The sequence below is a fragment of the Myotis nattereri genome (assembly GCF_964212035.1).
Source record: "Myotis nattereri genome assembly, chromosome: 21".
Taxonomy (NCBI): Eukaryota; Metazoa; Chordata; class Mammalia; order Chiroptera; family Vespertilionidae; genus Myotis; species Myotis nattereri.
Window position 1 is genome coordinate 49253 of NC_138097.1, and position 20842 is coordinate 70094.

At 46.7% G+C, this 20842-nt stretch overlaps 2 protein-coding genes across 3 annotated transcripts in view; one reads left to right on the top strand and one right to left on the bottom strand.

Annotated features, from left to right (window-relative positions):
- Positions 1-478: 478 nt before the first annotated feature.
- Positions 479-15264, bottom strand: RCN2 (reticulocalbin 2). Of its 2 annotated transcripts, none has more exons than XM_081114653.1 (7): positions 14987-15264; positions 14601-14706; positions 11653-11849; positions 4672-4785; positions 3028-3124; positions 2069-2208; positions 479-1476 (listed from the first exon to the last, which is right to left on the bottom strand). In XM_081114653.1, the coding sequence occupies exons 1-7, from the start codon at positions 15113-15115 to the stop codon at positions 1324-1326; spliced, it is 936 nt and encodes a 311-aa protein (XP_080970779.1). In that variant the 5' UTR covers positions 15116-15264; the 3' UTR covers positions 479-1323. The 2 variants fall into 2 exon arrangements, with proteins under 2 accessions (XP_080970779.1, XP_080970778.1); XM_081114652.1 differs by having other exon boundaries at positions 2069-2211.
- Positions 15265-17390: 2126 nt separating this feature from the next.
- Positions 17391-20842, top strand: part of SCAPER (S-phase cyclin A associated protein in the ER) — a 161646-nt gene continuing 158194 nt past the window's right edge. The window contains exon 1 of the mRNA XM_081114903.1: positions 17391-17487. The gene's annotated coding sequence lies outside the window, so the exon portion shown is untranslated. The remainder of the gene's footprint in view (positions 17488-20842) is intronic.

Below are 20842 nucleotides of genomic sequence, written 5' to 3' on the forward strand. Positions count from 1 at the left end.
ATTGCTAAATAAGGTAAACACTGACCACTTTGGCCCTAGCCGGCCTGGGTCAGCAGAGTGTCGGACTGCGGACCGAAGGGTCCCGCCCGGGTTTGATTCCAGTCAAGGGCAGGTACCTCAGTTGCAGGCTTCTCCCTGGCCGGCCCTGGTTGGGGCACGTGCAGGAGGCAACTCATCGATGTGTCTCTCTCACATCGATGGTTCACTCTGTCTTTCCTTCTCCCTTCCACTCTCCGTAAAAAATGGAAAAATGTCCTCGGGTGAGGATTAACCACACACACACACACACACACACACACACACACACACAAAACTGACCATTTTGGTATAGAGAAATGTTTACCAAATATGATTTCAACTTAGTAAAACTGAAATTGAGCTCTACTGGTGATTTCAACCTGTGTAATTCTTACAATTATTTCTAGTCCCAAACAGCACAGCCATATTTGCTACAATAGCAACTGAAATGTATCCAGTATACATTTAATTATGGTATTCTTTTATTAAAAAAAAAGATACAAGTATGGAACAAGAATTAATTTAACAGAGTTCTGGAACACTCACTATCAAAATACAGGAATGGATAAGGTGGGATAGTGTGTAATAGAACAAAACCTACGTGAAATTCAAGGTTTACCAGGAAGATTAAAGAAAACTAACAAACATTGAAAAAGATAGGACACTTCATTTTTAATCAGTCAAAAGAGAAAAGAGTTCAAGACAATCTCAAGTTCCACACACCACAGAGCTATCATTACACATTAAATATAATTACTATCTATAAGTATGCAAAAATATAAAGTTCTATTTCATACAATAAAACCCTTGATAGGAACCATTTAAAAATTAAGCAGAACTTCTCAACTCGTGTGAGTAAAAATTCTTCTACACGTTCCTTTAAAGGTTTTTAAAACAAAATGCTAAATCTAAAAACAATGTACTCCCGTCCGTTCTCAAATTAATGCTACTTAAAGAAAGAAAAATGTATAGCTCGGCCACATACTCCTGTAGTATTGTCCAGGCATCCTGAAATGTTCCATTTTTTCAAGTATGGAACTGGAACTCAACATATTCCACAACACGGTTCAGAAGAGGAGGAGCAGATGGGAAAGGCTTTGTCGTCAGACGGCACAATATTGTTTTCTCCAATGCATTTCTGAAATAAACGTCGGGGTTTTGTTTTTCTCCTAAAAGGCCGGAATTATCATCTACATTAACATACATCTGATTGTGGTAAGACTTCAGAGTGGAAAATAACCTCTTCGATATTTTATCACAAAAGTAACACTGGTAACAGATTATAAAAGGAGCCAGTACTCGTGATTACAGCTCGTCATGATAGAAATATTCGTCATGGAGCTGTCGGCCATAATCTGTGGCTTCGCTGGTCAGAAACAAGTCCTGGTTCTCCAGAATCTCTGCCTCCGAGAGCTTCCTGTCGTTATTCAAATCCATTTCGTCGATGAGATGAAGAGCCTTTAACACAAGATAATTCAACGGGTCAGGTGTAATACATATTTTCAGCAAGATGTTCACATTTCAATGGGGATTTGATTTTCCAGAACCATTCATACGTTTATTCATTCATTGTTTGCACCATATTTTTAAAGGGGCCTGTGAGCAATAACAGAATCACTGATCAAAATGATTATTGCTCCGTTCAAGTGCTCATTGTCTAAGTAAATGAAAACATTACACATGTAACTGGATCTGTCTCCGGCTTCTCATTATCTCCTTTGTTAATTTCCACTGGATTCTGCCTCCTTTCAACTCAAATCTGATTCAGGATATCTCAAAGTTAAGCAAAATGAACATAACCCATTTTGAGCCCCTACAGGCAAATACAAAATTTATTATTCTAACTGTCCTATCAAATTACTACATGATTCAATTTTAACTTCCATGTCCCCTTGATGATCTAAAACCGTTCAAAGATTTAAATGAAGAAACAGCAATGCATGGATCCTAAATAATTTAATTGCTTCTTTCTTAGGCTTAAAAATTTGAACTTCCTTTCCTATCAACAGTAAGAAATCTGCAGGGAGACATGCCACTCTGGAACACTCACCTCCTCCTGGGCAATGCCCTGGTTGTTGGGCACCACCCAGGAGAGCAGCTCCTGAGGGTCAAGCCTGCCGTCCGCATCTCTGTCGTAATCATTTAGGAACCTGTCTTTCTCAACTAGTATCCACTCTGGGTCTTCATTTGCTGCTTTAGATTAAAAGAAATCAACAACAAATACACATATAAGAATATCATATGTACATAATGAGAAGTTTGATATATCCCTAGAATAAAGGGAATGAATTTAAAGCCTACTACATAAAAAATGCCCAAAGATACAAAAATACTTAACTAAAAAGTGCTAAAATACATATAAACTATATAGTAATTTTCAACAGTGACACACAGGTCTAAACAACTATGAGTTTTTAAATTGTTGCATATTCTCACAAACTAGTAATTTTATTAACTGCTATTTGTTATAACTAGTTTTCCCAAATTTGATCTGGGTAAAATTTTTGGTATGTCATGTGGCTATATAAAGCTTCTTACGTGTTCTTAGAGAATAATGCTATGTGTAATTTCAAAGTGACATTCACAGTAGGGATGCTTTTAAGCAACAATTCTGGAAAAATTTCAGAAAAAAGACATATACAAACTCCTCAAATTTCAAACAATTGTAAGTCACCTTCCACAGTCTACACCAGTATTCACAGTATTTATATTTATTTCTCTTTTAAGATCTACATCAAAAGATACAGGATTTTGTTTAAAAATATCCACCTTTACTTCCTCCCTCATTTGATTTGATAATCACATTACATTTGTCACGAAAGGAAGACATGTTAGAATCTAGACGTGGTACTAAGTGAGCCAGACAGCATTCAGAGATGAGCTCCCAGTCCCTTCGTTGAGCTTGTCTCACTGGGCAGAGCGAGTATAAATCAGGCAAGGGCTTCTTGTTCCATTTCCTTTCCTTTTAGTTGCATTTGCCCCCTCCTTCCACACCCCTCAGCTACTTACCTGGGTCCCGCCTGTAGTCACCAAGAAATTCTTCCAAACTAACAAATCCATCACCATTTTTGTCATGTTCTTCTAATGCCTCTTCAATGACAAACTCCTATCATAGAAATAAATTAGTAACAACGTTTCCAGTGCTACCGCCATCCGGGTCACTCCTAGAGCTGCTTTAGGGACAATCACTAGGACGGTCTATGCTTGCAAACACTGGAACCAGAAGCAGGAGGTACCACCACAGAGTAAGCCCAGCATCCACAGTAAGTAAGCTCTGTTGTTAGACGCCCCTCGCCCTCTGAAACCACCTCAGCACTGACCTCATTTTCCTGCTTCTCAAGAACATCGTCTGAGTGCCCGTCTCCTTTAACTCCACTTTTCATCCAACCCATCAGAACCCGTCTCTCTCCTACATCACTGCTGCCCTGAGGGAGGCCCACGTGCTGGTCGGTCACACACCTCGTGCTGCCTTCTGTCCAGCTCAGTCCATCCCCACCCACCTGTCCCGGGCACGCCCATCTCCTACTGTTGTACACGCTCAGAGCCGCGGCATCTCTGACTCTTCTCTCCCATACTTATTTAGTCACAATGTTCTGTCTATACCTGCTTCAAACTTTGATCATGTCTCTTTCATTTCACTGCCACCTTGAATTCCAGACCAAAACACCGAATGCCTAAATGGTTTCATTGTTATCTGGTCACCCCCTTCTCAATCTTCCAATGTTCCTTCCTTCCCAGAGAAACAAGAGCCAGCATAGCACTGTCTGCCCTGACAGGGCGAAGGCGCTTGTCTCACTGCATTTTGGCCTCAATCGAATGGTGCCCAGCACTGTTCTTCAACCAGGTCATGTATTTTCAGCCAAGTGAGAAGTCAAAAGCCTCCCGATGGCAAGAGAAGTGGTGCTAGCGGTGCTGTCCTGCCGCTGGGCTGTGGAAAAAGTGGTCTGCAGCTTGCGACCGAGGCAGCCGCACCTGACCGTGACCTAAACAAAAGCCACAGCTCCCTCCTGGACCTCTCGCGCAGACCACACAGCTGGAGACGGAGGCCAGGCACCCGGCCTCCATGCAAATGTGAGTCTCCTTTAAAGTGACTTTTTGCTCGTCTCTGCTCTCCCCACGGTGGCTTTTGCTCTCAAGAAGCTTGCCACGTCCTAAGACCCAACCAACGTTTGCCGAGTTACACCCAGAGCGCAACAATGTTTGAAGGGTTGGTGTTTCTTTCCAGGACTTCAGGGACGACAGGACTCTTTATGCCTCCAGTTGCAAAATCATCGTTGGTCGTTAGCAGTTGTGCTGGTACCCACCCCATGAAAACAGATCCTAACGCGGGACGTTTCCCAAGACTGAAGGTTTTCACAAGTTTTAACTCTGGTTTTTAATATAGAAAAACCAGAGAAAAGTCTGAAAGCCAGGAAAGAGTGCTGCTCATATATATTACAGAGATTTTTTAAAAACTCAGTCCTTTACCTTCTCCCTCCCAATAAGCAACCGCCACCCCAGAAACCCTCCTCCCCAGCCCAAACCTGAACCGGGGAGAACCTGGCTCTTCCTGGCTCTTAAAACGCGGGTCGTGCACAGTTCGTCGTGATCACCTCCTTAGAACAGGCCTTAGCTCTGGCCACTCGATGACTCGATTAACCCTTCGTTCCTTACCGTCATATAATCCACTTCTTCAGGATGCTCAAAAGCAATGAACTCTTCAAGATTCAAACCGGGATCTGAGTCCTGGTTAGCCTTTTCAAATCGCTTCTTGTCCTTTAGATGAAGCTTGGAAAATTAGATATTGAACATGTTCAAAGGTCTCATCATAATATATAATCGTGAACAAGACTTCCAAAAGTACAAACCATGCGAAATCTAAAGCCCATTTTCATACATTATTTTATCTTCACATCATCCCTCTGAAGGTTGTTAGGGCAAATGACACTCATTACAGGCAGTGACAGGCTCTAGCAGCGGTTCTCAACCTGTGGGTCGCGACCCCTTGGGGGGGGGGGGTCAAACGACCCTTTCACAGGGGTCATCTAAATGCATCCTGCATATCAGATATTTACGTGACGATTCATAACAGTAGCAACATTACAGTGATGAAGTAGCAAAAAAAATAATGTTATGGTTGGGGGTCACCACAACATGAGGAGCTGTATGAAAGGGTCGCGGCGTCAGGAAGGTTGAGAACCACTGCTCTAGAGCCAGAAACTCGGAGCAGAACCCCAGCAATACCACTTACTAGCCGTGTTCCTTTAGGCAAACTGCTTCACTCCCCGGTTTCCTCAACTATAAAATGGGGACAATCCAACACCAAAAGCAAAAGCAACAAAAGCAAAAGTCAACAAGACGGCCCTGGCCAGTGCGGCTCAGTTGTTTGGGTGTCGTTCTATTAAGCAACTGGAATATGAATCCCATTCAGCAATTAGTAAACCTTAAGTAATAAACATTTACTAAATGTGACAAATTACTATTATTGAAAAACTTGAGATTAAGTGATGTGCTGAAAGGGATGTCAGAAATACAGCTAAAATATTTGAACTTGGATCCATTCTGGTCTTTCTACAGTAGTACACATTCTTTTCTTTAACAATTGATCTCAATTTCTTTTGAATCCCCCAAAACCAATAAATTTAGACTGTGTTTTTAAAAATATTTTTATTCATTTCAGAGAATAGGAAGGGATAAGGGGAGAAATAATAAAAATGAGAGATTTATTGATTGGCTGCCTCCTGCATGCCCCCTACTGGGGATCTAGCTGGCAACCGGGCATGTGCCTGACCTGGAACTGAATCGTGACCTCCTGGCTCATGGGTCTATGCCAGCTGTGGGCAAACTACGGCCCGCAGGCCGGATCCGGTCCGTTTTGAAATGAATAAAACTAAAAAAAAAAAAAAAAAAAAAAAAAAAAAAAAGACCGTACCCTTTTATGTAATGATGTTTACTTTGAATTTATATTAGTTCACACAAACACTCCATCCATGCTTTGGTTCCGGCCCTCCGGTCCAGTTTCAGAACCCACTGTGGCCCTGGAGTCAAAAAGTTTGCCCACCCCTGGTCTATGCTCAACCACAGAGACACACCAGTGGGATTACTATGCCAACTGGAAACTGTTTCTGGTCTTCAAAATCACTTTCAAAAATATATTCGCAGGTTTCAGAAATAGTCTTCTTATGAGAATACTTTCCCTTCTTTAAAAAAAATATTTTTATTGATTTCAGAGAGGAAAGGAGAGGGAGAGACAGAAACATCCGTGATGAAAAAGAATCACCGATTGGCTGCCTCCTGCACGCCCCCCACTGGGGACTGAGCCCACAACCCGGGCCTGTGCCCTTGAGCGGAACAGAAATCAGGACCCTTCAGGCTGCAGGCTGACGCTCCATCCACTGAGCCAAACCGGCTGGGGCAAACACTTTTCTTTTTATAAGCTGATTGTATTATTAAACTTCACATTTAAAAAGTCGCAATTTCTAATATTTTAGAAGCTTTTAATTCATGTCTCTCACTGCTAAGGTAGGTAGCACTGATTCGCGGCAACAACGCTGCTTCTACAATAACTGATTCACAGAGGAGAGCTCACTTATTCCCCCAAAGAATTCACCTTTCAACATTCAGATTCCACTGGACAGTTAGTTACACACATCCAAATCTGACAGAAAAGAAAAAAAGTTTCCAAATAGCTGCTTTTATCTGCATCTTTCATACTTTTAATAACTAAACCGAACATTTTACACTTTATATTCAGGTTTAACAGGCAAAAATAGACAAACAAGAACTTGGTGTACTTTGCTGAGTCAATCAAGTTCTTCTGGAATAAACCACATTTCTGAGTACTGAGTGCTCAGCTTTCCTGACGGAAGAGCCCTTCCAGTTGGAACAGCAAGGTCCACGTTTCGCCAGAGGGAGCTGAATTTGGCCAAATTCGCTTATAAAGAAAGGATTTCTTTTAACAGACTGAGATTTCTTAAAAAAACAACCAAAAAGTCATTCATGGTCATTTGAAGAACACAATGTAAGTGCAACTCACATTCAAGAAGCCAAAACACAGAAGGACTTTTTCCTAAGTGGCCAATTTCTAAAGATGATACAAAAGACTCTTAGTTTCCCAAACTCAACACTCTTTCTTCTGTGCAAAAACCTTGTATTCTACTGGACGATAGAAAACAGCACATACAGTAGTGAAAACAATAGTCATTTTTATGTGGTAACAGAACCTTGTGAAGAACAGAACTGCCATGTTTGGGTCTGCTAACGATTTTACATGAAGACATGCATATTTAGTGATACCAGAGTCCAGGTCCTAACATTCTGATTTGCCCTGTGTAAGAGCATATCGAACATAAGGAAATACTGCTGATGCACGCACACTCAGCAGCTGGCTTTAAAAGTTAGAGCTGAACCTTTCCCAGGCAGGTCCCCAGATGTTAGTTATCTTGCTTCAAGATGCTGATTGCCCTTGTTCATCATCCCATACAGAACGGCCCTTTCAGGCATTTCATAGCCCGAGAGGGTCATTATTCACGGTTATCTCTACTTTCCATATTAAAAATAACATAAATTCAGGTAGTCAATTGTTTTTAATAGACTACCGTATAGAAAACATTATTTTAGACAGCCCATTACTTAAAAAAAAATCTTAACTGTTAAAAGTATTCCAGATGCCCCCCTTTTTCCCCAACCAACCCCTCCACCCAAACCGGCCCTCCCAGGCCTGCACTACACTATTGTCTGTGTCCACAGGCCACGCATATATGCATATACGTTCCCCAGTCAATCTCTCCCACACCTTGCCTCTGAAATTTGTCAGTCTGTTCCATGCTTCTATGTCTCTGGATCTATTTTGTTCATCAGTTTATTTTGTTCATTAGATTCTACATGAGTGAGATCATGTGATACTGGTCTTCTCTCACTGTTTTATTTCACTTAGCCATAATACTCTCCAGGTCCCTCCACATTTTCTCAGGGGTAAGAGATTCTTTTTTTCACTGCTGCATCGTATTCCATGGTATAAATGTGCCACAGCTTTTTCACCCACTCATCTGCTGATGGGCACTTGGGCTGTTTCCAGATCTTAGCTATTGTACGTTGTGCTGCTATGAACAGAGGGGCGCATGCATTCTTTCTGATTGGTGTTTCGGGTTTCTTGGGATCTATTCCCAGAAGTGGGATCACTGGGAGCCCATTACTTTTGATGATTTATTTATGGTATAATGTTTAGGCTGTAGCTTTAGGAAAGACTCATTCTTCACCACTGATTTTTAAATTTTGAAAAATAATGCAACTCTTTCATCTTTATATACCACATTCACTTTTAGAGGTCTATTCTACTTTGAGGAAATTATATCAAATTCTAATAAAGTAGAATAGACACATATTCCTGGGTTATCAAAGAATACCTACCCAATAGGACCCCATTGAGAAGTGTTCATTTATGCTCCATCGAATTCACTCTTAAAAAACTGTTTTTCTGTGTAACTGATTTTTTGAAAGAGAGGTAGGAAAGGAACATCGATGAGAGAAACATCAACCTGCTGCCTCTTGCATGCCCAATATTGGGGATCGAGCCCACAAGCCGGGTGCCCTAACCAGGGATTGAACAAGTGACCCCTTGGTTCATGGGTCGACACTCAACACTGAGCCACACCAGCCAGGCTAATTCATTCTTAAAAGATAGAGACTTATAATCAACATTACTGAGTATGTGGGTGAGGAAGTCTGCATTAGAACCAGACATCTTTCCAATGACAAACTGCTCACTGCAGTTTATGTTAATGGGTGAAGACTTTCTTCTCAACGTCACATTTACTGATCACCCCCTCTCAAAAATATTGAATTTTTTAAAAAACAAACAAACGCACCTCTTATATTGTGATTAGATAGTAATTAAACCTTTTGGGTGCCAAAGGGAAAAAAAGAATAGCATTAGAACCTAATTATAATTATCATATTTTAAAATACTGTATTTAACTTCTCTGTTGTTCCCTGGTAAATAAGTCATATCACACAATGGTTTGGTTTTAGTGAAGTGTCAGAACTTGAATGATGCTTTTTTAAAAAAAATATATTTTTATTGATTTCAGAGAGAAAGGGAAAGAGAGAAGCATCAATGATGAGAGACAATCATTGACTGGCTGCCTCCTGCACGCCCCCAACTGGGTATCGAGCCCGCAACCTGGGCATGTGCCCTTGACCAGAATAGAACCTGGGCCATTTTAGTCCACAAGCCGACACTCTATCCACTAGGCCAGCCGTGGGCAAACTACGGTCCATGGGCCGGATCCGGCCTGTTCGGCTGTTCTATCCGGCCCGCGGAGCCGAAAGAGCGGAGGGTTCTCTTGCTCTCCCCTCCGCTCCTTCACCAGCAGCAGTGTTAACATGTATTAGTTCACACAAACACTCCATCCATGCTTTTGTTCCAGCCCTCCGGTCCAGTTTAAGAACCCATTGTGGCCCTCGAGTCAAAAAGTTTGCCCACCCCTGCACTAGGCCAAACTGGCTAGGGCCCTGAATGATTCTTTTTAGGATAAGTTAATATAAAGGAGGTCAAAGAGGATACCTAGTAGACAGACAAACCGCCAACCTCACTTTATCACCCTTTTGTTTTCTCTCAGGCACTAAGCAGTGAAAAGACTGATTCATACTCTCCAGTCTGCTGGAGACTGAACGAACACCCAAATAAGGAGGAAAAAAGAAAAACAAAAGATACATTTTTCCTCTGTGAATTAAGTAAATTCTAACTAACCTAAGGCTGATATAGGTAGCAAATGCCTCAAATATTTTAAAAAGCTGATCCTATATAATAAAAGCCTAATATGCTGTGTCCAGTTGTCCGTTCAACCAATCAAAGCATAATATGCTAATGATATGCTAACTAAGGTCACTCAACCACTCGCTATGACCTGCACTGGCCACAAGGGCAGACAGTAGACTGGTCGACCAGTTGCTATGACGTGCACTGACCACCAGGGGGCAGACGCTCCAACTGTTAGGTTACCTTGCTGCTGGGGTCTTGCTGATCCGGACTAAGCAAGGTGGGACGGACACGCCCTGGAGCCCTCCCACGGTCCCTCCCTGGACCCGATTGTGCACTGGTGGGATCCCTTGGCCTGGCGTGTGCCCTCTCACAATCCGGTAACCCTCTGGGGATGTCAGAGAGCCAGTTTCGGCCTAATTCCACAGGGACCGAGGGACACCACTATTCCATGAATTCTTGTACCAGGCCTCTAGTTATATATAAATATTAAATGAGTGTGATCTGCATGTGCTTTCTTCAACAATATTCTTATAATTTAATACAGAACTGCTACTATTTCTCTTACTATTATCATCCCATTATCAGATATAAAGAAACTAAAGCGTAAGGTGGTTACATAACTGACCCAAAGCTGAAGAACTGTTAGTGGGGCAGCTGGATGGAAAGCCAGGCAGACGGGCAGCCCTTTACCTCTACTCTGGGGGCAAATGCCCAGCACATGCACAGTTACTAGCAGAGCAACGACCAACTCTGAGCTCGGATGGCCTCTAGAGCTCAAGCAGCCCATACAATTCTAAAACAAACAACACAGACAACGATGACATACGGCCAATAACTAAAAGGTAGGTACTGATAATGGGTAAGTTAAAGAATTTGAAGTGGCTCAACTGTTTGCCAAATACCCTTGACTAACAATATTTTGGGACATAATGGTTTGCAACCAGGTGCTTGGCTTTGTATTTTTCCACATAAGAAAAACTATCATTTTAAGAAAAAGATTGTAAAACTAATTTGAAATACAAAAGTATTTAAAATAGCAATTTTTGAAGAAAACAGTTGTCTTGAAAAGTTCTATTTACTAAATAAATGTTTCCTAAATACTGTCTTCCTCAGCTCTGCTTAAGCAGCATATATTTAAACAAATTAAACCATGAGAGGCAACAGAACTACAGTCATACAGAATCTTCAAAAATGAGTTACTTTAAAGGGTGGAGCCACTATGGAAGACAGTATTGCAGCTCCTCAAAAAATTAAAATAGCATCACCATATGATCCAGCAATTCCAACTACACTTCTGGACACATTTCCTCCAAAAACTTAAAGTAGGGTCTCAAACAGATATTTGCACACCCATGTTCATAGCCACATCTATCTATATAAAGGCCTAAGTGACCATTACAACCTAAGGACCAAACGACTGGTCAACCAGTCACTATGACGCACACTGACCACCAGGGGGCAGATGCTCAACACAGGAGCTACCCCCTGGTGGTCAGTGTGCTCACACAGCCAACCTCCCACGGCCAGCAAACCTCCCGCGGTCCCTCCCCCTGCCCAGCAGGCCCTGTCCAGGACTGGATGAGACGACCCCCATAGGCCCTGATCGCAGGCCAGTCCTAGGGACCCCACCCATGCACGCATTTCGTCCACCGGGCCTCTAGTTATTAATAAGAGCCAAAAAGTTAAAGCAAACCCAAGTGTCCATTTACAGATGAATGGATAAACAAAATACAGTATACACCTGCACTGGAGTACGACCCCGTCTTAAAAAGGAGCAGCTGCAGGAGACAACCAATCGATGTCTCTCTCTCACGTCAATGCTTCTCTCTCTCTGTGTCTCCCCCTCCCTTCCACTCTCTCATTCAAAAGGCAGTCTGTGCACATGCTCTCACCTGCCTAAAGGACTCCTCTTCTGCATCATCCAGAGCTGTGTTCTCGTCGAAGTCAATCACGCGGTCGTACATCTGAATGTTGTATTCGTCCCACGACACACGGCCATCACTGTTTTTATCATACTCAACGAACTGTTGTTTTGCTTCTTGCATAGCATAATGTTTAAACGACATCTGAATCCATGAACTGAGTTCACCTACGGGAATTCCCCAGAACACAATAGACGTTAACAGTAATTCTCATACTTAGAGGATTTCTAGACCATCGCTAAAAGAAAAACACACACAAAACTGCAGTGTTTGCCAATACTGACTGAGAGCAGACTTAGCAGTGCTCATGGAAATACGAGGGGAGGTGGGGAGGCCGTTTGGAGGCTCAGACATTACAAATGTGACCTGAGGAGAGGTAAGCTCCTCCAGAACAGCGTTTGTGCATGATTTGTTCACTGAGGTCCTCCAAATACCTAGGAAGCCCCTGACGCCATAAGTACTTAGTGAGTGAATTACCAATCAGACAAAATGGCACGTGACTTAAAAAAAAATTACCCCTAAAACTGCAAGTAACTTTTGCGATCATAATTCTATCATGAAGCACAAATCTTTGAAACAATTCACTTTAATTAGTATTAGAAAAAAATGGTTTCCATTTACAAAAGTAATATAAAATTTTCCTTTAGAATAAATCTAACATTGAGTTGAATCAACACTATACTAACAATAGACGGTAAGTAGGTATGGCCTCGATTGTGAAATGGTCTTCAAGTGACTGAAGTCGAGAAACATTCTTACAGTATACTCCCTCTAACCATGACACAGAACATCTGGAGGAGACTGACACAAGTATGGGTAGCAATTATGATTTAGGCGCTTCTTGCAACAGCTGTCTGTCTTAACTAGACACCTGAAAAGTTTCTAAATCTCAAATATCTACTTTCAGATCAATTATTAAAAATCTATTAATAGAAATAGAAATTCATACCGCATGATAGAAAAAGCGGAGGAGAAAACAACTATTTGCAAAGATAGCAGGAGTATACCATTTGGTTTAAAGAATGGGATTTTTCTAGATTCAGGGGCGGTCAGGTGAATATAAGACGTTCTTTTTGTCTCCCCTGAAACAAAGTGCATGTTAGCACTTTTCTGAAGGGTCCTCACGAATGAGGGGTTTTTCTAAGTTTATCTGGAGCTCATCACCCACAACAGAAAGCAGAACGGCAGTGACCAGAAACGTTGGCTCACTTCAGCTTTCCCTAAGGGGATGTCTACCTTCTCCAGTGCTTGTGTTCTTCTCTGTATAATGAACATCTGGAATAAGTTCCTTTTAACTTTAAATTTTTGAAATGTTTACTACTAAATACGTGACCACATGCAGGCCCTTACAAACAGGTACATTAAAATCTTCCAGATCAACTTGTTCCGTGCGCTTCCTAACCAAAGATGAACCCGTTCTTATTAGATATCACAGTGCAAGCTTCTCTTGTTCTTTGTTTTAAGTAGAAAGAACCAAAGCCTCAATACTCCCGAAGGCACCAATGTAGACACTTTATTGACAACAAATCTTAAACTGATCTGTTTGTAATATTCTCTCCAGCAATTTCATTCCTTAGATGCTGAGCTGCATTGAAACAGGTTATAGCAAACTAGCTTCTATTTAATATTAAGATAGTCTTTTAATAATCTGTGCATTTCGTTTCAGACTACAGAATCGACCTAAGAGCACTCAGATATGTTTTAAGTGCAAGATATTAAAAACTGAAGATCAGATTTGGATTTCAGCCGTGGCTTTACCACTCATTTGAAAAAGGCATTTAATTAACCCCTCTGAGCTGCAGTTTCTTCATCTCTACAAAGAAAGAGGACAAGATGATTCTAGGGCCTCTATTAGCTGTAATGATTTGTCATACACATAATTCATATGCAACAGGTCTTTTTCTAGTTGCTTGTTAAAAGAAGCAAATTCTTATAATTCTAAAACAATACTTAAAATATTAAATTGGGTTTTGGCATATTTCTCTAAAGTAAATTGCACTGTTGACACCGATAAAAGTCCGATGAAGAATAGGTGTTTGCTCAAGGTGTGATTTAGCGAATACACGTAGGGCCAATGGTGTTTATATATTACTAGAGGCCTGGTATATGAAATTCATGCGGGGGGGTCCTCAGCCTGGCCTGCACCCTCTCCAATCTGGGACCCCTCAGGGGATGTCTAAGTGCCTCTTGCAATCAGGGACCTCCAACTCCTAACTGCTCGCCTGCCTGTCTGATCGCCCCTAACCCACTTCTGCCTGCCTGCCTGATCGCCCCTGCCTCTGCCTCGACCCGCACCGGGACCCAGGATTCCCTCCTCTGAATGGTGGTAGGCACCCGGGACCTGGGCTTCCCTCCCTCTGGCTGTCCGCAGGCAGCGGACCATGACGGGTGGCTTTGCCCAGGCCGCAGGCGCTGGTGCCCGGACCGTGGGTCCCCCTGGCTGGTCCCCACTGCTCTCTCCCCAGTGTTGGGTGTCTGAGCCGTTATGGCGTGATGGCGTGAGACCATTTGCATATTAGCTCTTTATTATATAGGATGGGAGAGAGCATGAGTTTTGCTTAGTATCCTGTATCTAAAGACTTCCAGGTATACCAGAGGGAAGGGGGTGGGGGGTAGCAAAAGGGGCCCAATATATGGCGACTGAAGATTTCACTTTGGGTGATGGGGACACAATGCAATATCATAGAACTGTACCCCTGAAACCTGTGTGATCTTATTAACCAATGTCATCCCAATAACTTTAATATAAAAAATAAGCAAAAGGTAAAGATCTCCCGGTATCAGGCCTACTCAGTAGGTCCCTTACACCCTCAAAGCACCTCTACTTTGCGGGAGCATTGGCCAGGGCCCTCAGCAGCCACCCCGTCTTAAGTGTGTTCCTGTGTCCATTGTTAGCCGGCCGGGCAGGACGTCCTTACTTTCGGTGAGAAAGCCATCCGAGTCCAAGTCAATTTTCTTTATGATCGACTTCAGTCTTTTTTGTTGCTCTTCGGGGGCGAGTTTAACATATTCGTCGACTTCTTCCTTTGGAAGGTAAGCGATACACGGGGGGGTTAAGCGTTACTATCAGCGACCAAAATGGGGGAGGAAGTACGGCCAGCAGAGCCTCGCAGGCGGGGGTTTGGGGTCATTCACACCCGCTCTGCAAGGCCCCGGCCCCCACACGCCCCGGGGACCCTGCCTCGTTCGGGGGGCGGGGGGGCGGGCAGAAGGGATCGGGCCCCGGGTTCCTTGTGAGCGGCGTCCCGCCCAGCGTCCGCCCGGGACTGACTCTCCTGGCCCCGGCCCGGTCCGGCCCACTCACCTGGCCGCCCAGCAGCGCCTCGCGGTCGTAGTCGGTGCGGTGCTCGCCCTGCGCGTCGCCAGCGCCGGCCGCCGGAGCGCACAGCAGCAGCAGCAGCCCCAGCGCCGCGGGCCTCGGGCCCAGCCGCATCGCGCCGGCCGCCGCGGACACCGAGAGGCGGAGGCGGGAGGCGGGAGGCGGGAGGGGGCGCGTCTGCGGCGGCGCGTACGTGGGGCACGCAGCGCGGTGGGCGGGGCGCCGGCCGCCAGTCGCGCGAGCTCAGCAGAGCCCGCGGCTGCGCAGTGCGGCGCTCCGGCCAAGCTTATATAACCCGGCGGAGGGGCGGGGCGCCCGTCCGCGCCGCTGATTGGTCCGCACGGCGCCGGGGCGAGCCGGGGCGAGGGGGCGGGGCCGATAGAGGGGAGAACCTTCTGAACAGCCGCGGATTCGGGCCAGAAACTCCCGGCCACGCCGAGCGTCCGCCCCGGTTTCCCGAAGTGAAAAGGCGGGACATTTTGGTGGAGAAAGGGCGGTAGCTGGAGAGCCGACCGCCGTGTCCATTCCAGTCTCCATGCATCTCCACTGACTTATCTCACCAGCGCTGGATGCACACACGCAGATGCATGTGCATCCGACGCTCACTTTTGTGGCTTGCACTTCTTTATTTTGGCCAACTTACTGCGCCTCGGAAACCTGTTTGCTTACTTATAAAATGGGCGCAGGGCCCTGATCGGTGTTGCTCAGTGGATAGAGCGCGGCCTGCGGACTGGAGGGTCCCGGGTTCGATTCCGGTCAAGGACATGTACCTTGGTTGCGGGCACATCCCCAGTAGGGGGTGTGCAGGAGGCAGCTGATCGACGTTTCTCTCTCATCGATGTTTCTAACTCTCTCTCCCTCTCCCTTCTTCTCTGTAAAAAAATCAATAAAATATATTTTTTTTAAATGGGCGTAGGAATAAGACTGCCTTAGAGAGCGTGGGGATTCAGTTAAATAATACAGGGGCTTTAGACAAGGAGCTGACAGGTATGGTAAAGTGTTCGGTAATCGTCAGCTTCACATCCCTGCAGGTTGAAAAGCAAAAGATGCTCGCACGGGAGGAATAGCCGGCAGCTTAGCGGAAGGAAGGAAACCCTCTACCAGCGCGTATAGGTCCTGCCTGTTCTGACCTTTATGTAGGCGGCATCACACAGCAGTTACAGCTGTTGGTCCGCTGCCCTCTGCCCTGCGGGGGAGTAAGGTGCCCGGAAAGAACCCAGGCACATCCAGTTTGGATCTTCAGGTTCAGGAGCTCACCGGTATATAACTTGGAATAGGTGACTTAATTTACTTAAAACGATGTAAAAATACGGAATAAAAAATCTGATTTTGTGTGAGGAGTATAGTAAATATTCTCTGTAAGGTGTCTGACCCATAGAAGAGGCTAAAATCTTTAAAATATATATGACCTTAGAGAGAGAGGAAGGGAGAGGCAGAGAGAGAGAAACATCAGAGAGAGGAACATGGATTGGCTGCCCCCTCCACGCCCCTGACGGGGGTCGAGTCCGCAACCTGGGGATGTGCCCCGACCGGGAATCGAACCGGTGCCGTCTTGGTGCTTGGGTCACATTGGACTAAGAGGATTAATACTTCCCCCATCCAATCGCAGCTACATCCTCACTTGCATCTCCACGGACCAATGCGGGTGACTCCTGACCCGTCCAGACCCACTTTATAGAAATGGACTCATCAGGGGCGGGGCGGGTCTCCGTCCCAACACAGACGACAGCTGTTCCGGCTGGAGCTGGGCCGTCTCCGCCATAAGGTCACCTCACGCTGGAGTGGGGACTCCGGTTGCCATAGAGATGGTGACGGCCTTCGTTTGAGTCTTCACTCGCTGACCGTCTACCTGTGAGATCGACTCCATCAGATCCCATGGCTCCCACCTGTTGTGGGCGACGAGGGAGGGGGAGCGTGGAGAGTCCGCTCCCAGCGGGACGGAGGGAACAATGTCGGCATGAGTCTCGGCCCCACTTCACTCAGAACTGACTCCAGGGCAGCTGAGCTCTAATCGGTGTCCTGTCGGGTGTCCACTCAGCCGGGCGAGCTGGGCTTCGGCCAGGGGCCGACCAGACCTCCCGGGAAGCGCGCTGGCAGGTCCTCCCTCCGCGGGGCTCGCTGTGGGGACGGGACCGGGCGTGGGAAGGGACCGATCACCAAGGCGCGGGCTGTGTGGTCAGAGGCGGCAGTGCGAGCGCAGCCCCGAGGGGCAGGCAGCCCCTCTCCGCGGCGGCCCCCGCCTTCACCGCCCCCGCCCCCAGCAGGAGAGCGGACTGCGCACGCGCGCCGCCGGGCCAGCGCGGGTCACGTGACGCCCCGCGGCCCCGCCCCCTTCCCGGCGGGACGCTCGCTAGGCGCCTCCCGCGCGCTGGGCGGCCGCGGTGAGTGTCCGCGAGGGGCGCCCGCCTCTCGGACCGGGCGGGCCTGGGCGGGGACGCCGCCGGCGAAACGCCTCGCGGGGCCCCCGGGGACGCAGCGGCGGCGGGGTACGGCCTCTCACCCCTCCCCTCAGCCGGGCGTGCGGGTGGCGAGGCCGGGGGCGCGGCGGGGGGAGGGGAGCCGGCGGCCGGGGGAGGGTCCCGAGGGGCCTGGCGCCAGGGGGGCGGGGCGGCCGGACGGGAGGGCGGAGGGCCTCGCTCCCGGGGCGTCCTCCCCGCCCGGGGCTCCGGAAGCGGCCTCCCCGCCGGCTCTTCGCTGACAAGTGATGGGCGCCGCCGGCCCCTCGTCGGCGGGTCCTCGGCGCGTTCCCTGCGCTCAGCGGGGCGGCCGGGCCGGACGGAGGCCCCGAGGGCGAGAGACCCCAGGGCTGCGCCGGGTGTCAGCGCTCCTGCCCGGCGCCGCGCGGGCGTGTCCGCGCGCGGGGGGGAGACAGCGGGCGACGCCGGGTCGGGCCGCACCTGCTGCCACGGCCTCCGCGGCCGCCTCCCGCTGGGGGTGCGGGTTATTGTCCGTGGACAGAGCCGCTCGGAGGGCGGCTGACGGGCTGTAATGCTGGGTGTGCTGCTCGGTGCCGTCACAGTGTTGGTTTCAGCACCGTTTCATGCTCATCGGCGGAGGGATGGGGGGCTGTGCTCGGTGCAGAAGGGGAAACTGAGGCCGGAAGCGGCGCCTCCGTCCGGGCACCTGCGGGCACGTGGTGGGTCCGGCGAAGCTTTCGGCCTCAGGTCGGCGGGCGGGCGGGCGGGCAGCCCCGGCTTGTATTCTGGTTTGTGTTCGGCTCTGCTCGTGTTCTTTTCCTGTTGGTTGTGACTTTCCGTACAAACGTGCTGGGCGCTTGTTCTCTGACGCCGCAGCGTGAGCCGGTCTGAGTAGCAAACACCCCGTGAGGAGCGAGTGTTTTCCTCCATCAAAGAGCCCGTTGGTAAGGGCTTGACAGGTTGTCTGTGTGGGAGGAAGTGCGATCGGATGAGCTGTGACGGCGGACGGACGGGTGGTGGTTTGAATCCCGGCCGATCGTGCACTTCTCCGGGGCTCGGCTTCTTCGTCTGTGAAGTGGGGCGCATGCTTTCCGTCTCATACGTGTGTGGACAGCGAGTAACCGAGCAGTCTGCAGAGCGCGTGGAACTGCCCTCAGCAAAGGCTTACCGGCGGTTCTCAACCTGTGGGTCGCCACCCCTTTGGGGGCCGAACGGCCCTTTCACAGGGCTCCTAAGCCCATCCTGCAGATCAGATATTTACATGAGGATTCATCACAGCAGCGACATGACAGTGATGAAGTAGCAACGAAAATGATTTTGTGATTGGGTCACAACATGAGAAACTATTTAAAGGGCCAGAAGGTGGAGAACCGCTGGCTTAGTCCACCTTCCTTCCCACTCCCTTGAGCTGCGAGGTTTTACTCTCCATGGTTAAGCCCGTCCTGGTGCAGGTCAGGGCACCCGCTGGAGGATGCACGGAAGCCTCATCAGTGTTCCTGTGCACATGCCTTTATACATCACTTTGGTGACTGTGGCCCAAAAGACAGTGTTTTAAACATAGACTTTAAAAATGTTTGTCCTGGGGCTTCACCATCATCGTGCCGCATGGAGGACGTCCGCTGCCCTGAAAATCCTCTGCTCTGCCTGTTTATTAATCCCTCGTAATCATCAAGCCATCCAGCTCCCTTCCTTTCCTTCAAAATCTTTGTTGAGGGCCTGCCATTTGTAAGGCACTTTAAGCAGAAGATCATTCAGATATCGATCCTCTCCTTCTCTTAAGAAAACTCTCATGCAGGAAGAAGGGGAAGCGAGGAACACACTTATTGAGCATCTGTATGTGCGGGTTTTATATGTTATATGAACGAGTATCTGGGCACCTGTTGTGTGTCAGATGCTGCATTAACGTGGTGATCTCTAGTACGCGACCATTTAAGAGAAGCAGATGTCATTGTCTGAACAGAAGTGAAAACGTCATTTCCGAGAGATTAAGTGACTTGTCCGAGGCTATATAACCACTAACTATAAAACTGGCTACATTGGGATTCAGTCCCACATCAGTATGCAGTCTCTCGCTGTGTCATACTTATTTCAGTATATATGTTCCTTATCTAATCCTTCTAGCAACTTTATAAGTCAGGGGTAGCCTTCATATTCCACCCCTCAGCTATCTGCCCTTTTTAAAAAAATCATTTTATTCAGGTATAACTTACATACAAAGTGCACTCACTTTTTAGGTGGACAGTTCAATGAATAACATCAATTTTATATACAATTGAACCACTACCACAGTTCCATCTCCCAGAAAGTCCCCTTGTACACCTTCTTAGTCCAAGCTTCCCCTTCGACCAAGGCAGCCGTTCCTCAACATTTCTCACCTGAGATTAGCTTTGAATGTTCTAAACTTGATATAAATGGAACCATTCAGTATGTACGCTTTTGTGTCCAGTTTCTTTTTCTTTTTCCACACATAATGTCTGAAGTTTATCTTTTCCGTTGTATCAGTTCATTCTATTCTATTTATGGATATATCACAATTTGATGATCTCTTCTCCTGATGGATATTTGGGTTGATTTTAGTTGTGGTATATTATGAATGAAGCTGATTTGAACATTTGTATATAGATCTTGTTGTGGAAACTATGTTTTTGTTCATTGGGTAAATGCCTGGCCTTCATTTTTAGAGATGAGAATACTGAAACTCAAAGAGGTTAAATAAATGACTTCCCAAAGTCACAGTGATTTGGTGGACTCGGTGCCTCCATAAAGCCTTTTCACTATATCATGCCTTCCCCCGATTTTTAAAAAAATATATTGATTTTTTACAGAGAAGAAGGGAGAAGGATAGAGAGTTAGAAACATCGATGAGAGAGAACCACCGATCAGCTGCCTCCTGCACACCCCCCACTGGGGATGTGCCTGCAGTCAAGGTACATTTCCTTGACCAGAATCGAACCCGGGACCCTTCAGTCTGTAGGCCAACGCTCTATCCACTGAGCCATCCGCCGCTTTTTAGATGGAAGGAATTTGGATAAAGTCTGGGAATTCAGATGAAGACCTCTCTCAGCTGGGGATGTCAGAGGAGGGTTTATGAGGATCACTTTTGAACTGGCCTTGAGGAATTGGCAGGCTTTGAATATGTAGAAGGTGAGAGGAAAGGAGCACAGATTTTTTAGCATGGGTTTCATTCGTTAGTACATATTAATGCCCACTCAGTGCCATGATCTGTTCCACATTCCCAGGCTATAGCAATAATGAAACCCAAGAGACATCATAGAGCTTGCATTCTTGTTGGGAAAGATGGGACACTACATCATCCAAGTCAATAATACACGGTGATAAGTGTTCTAAAGGAGAAGTGGAATAAGACCTGCAGGTGGTGGAAACCAGGAGAAATGGGTTGTAATTTTTAAGATAGTGCTTGGGA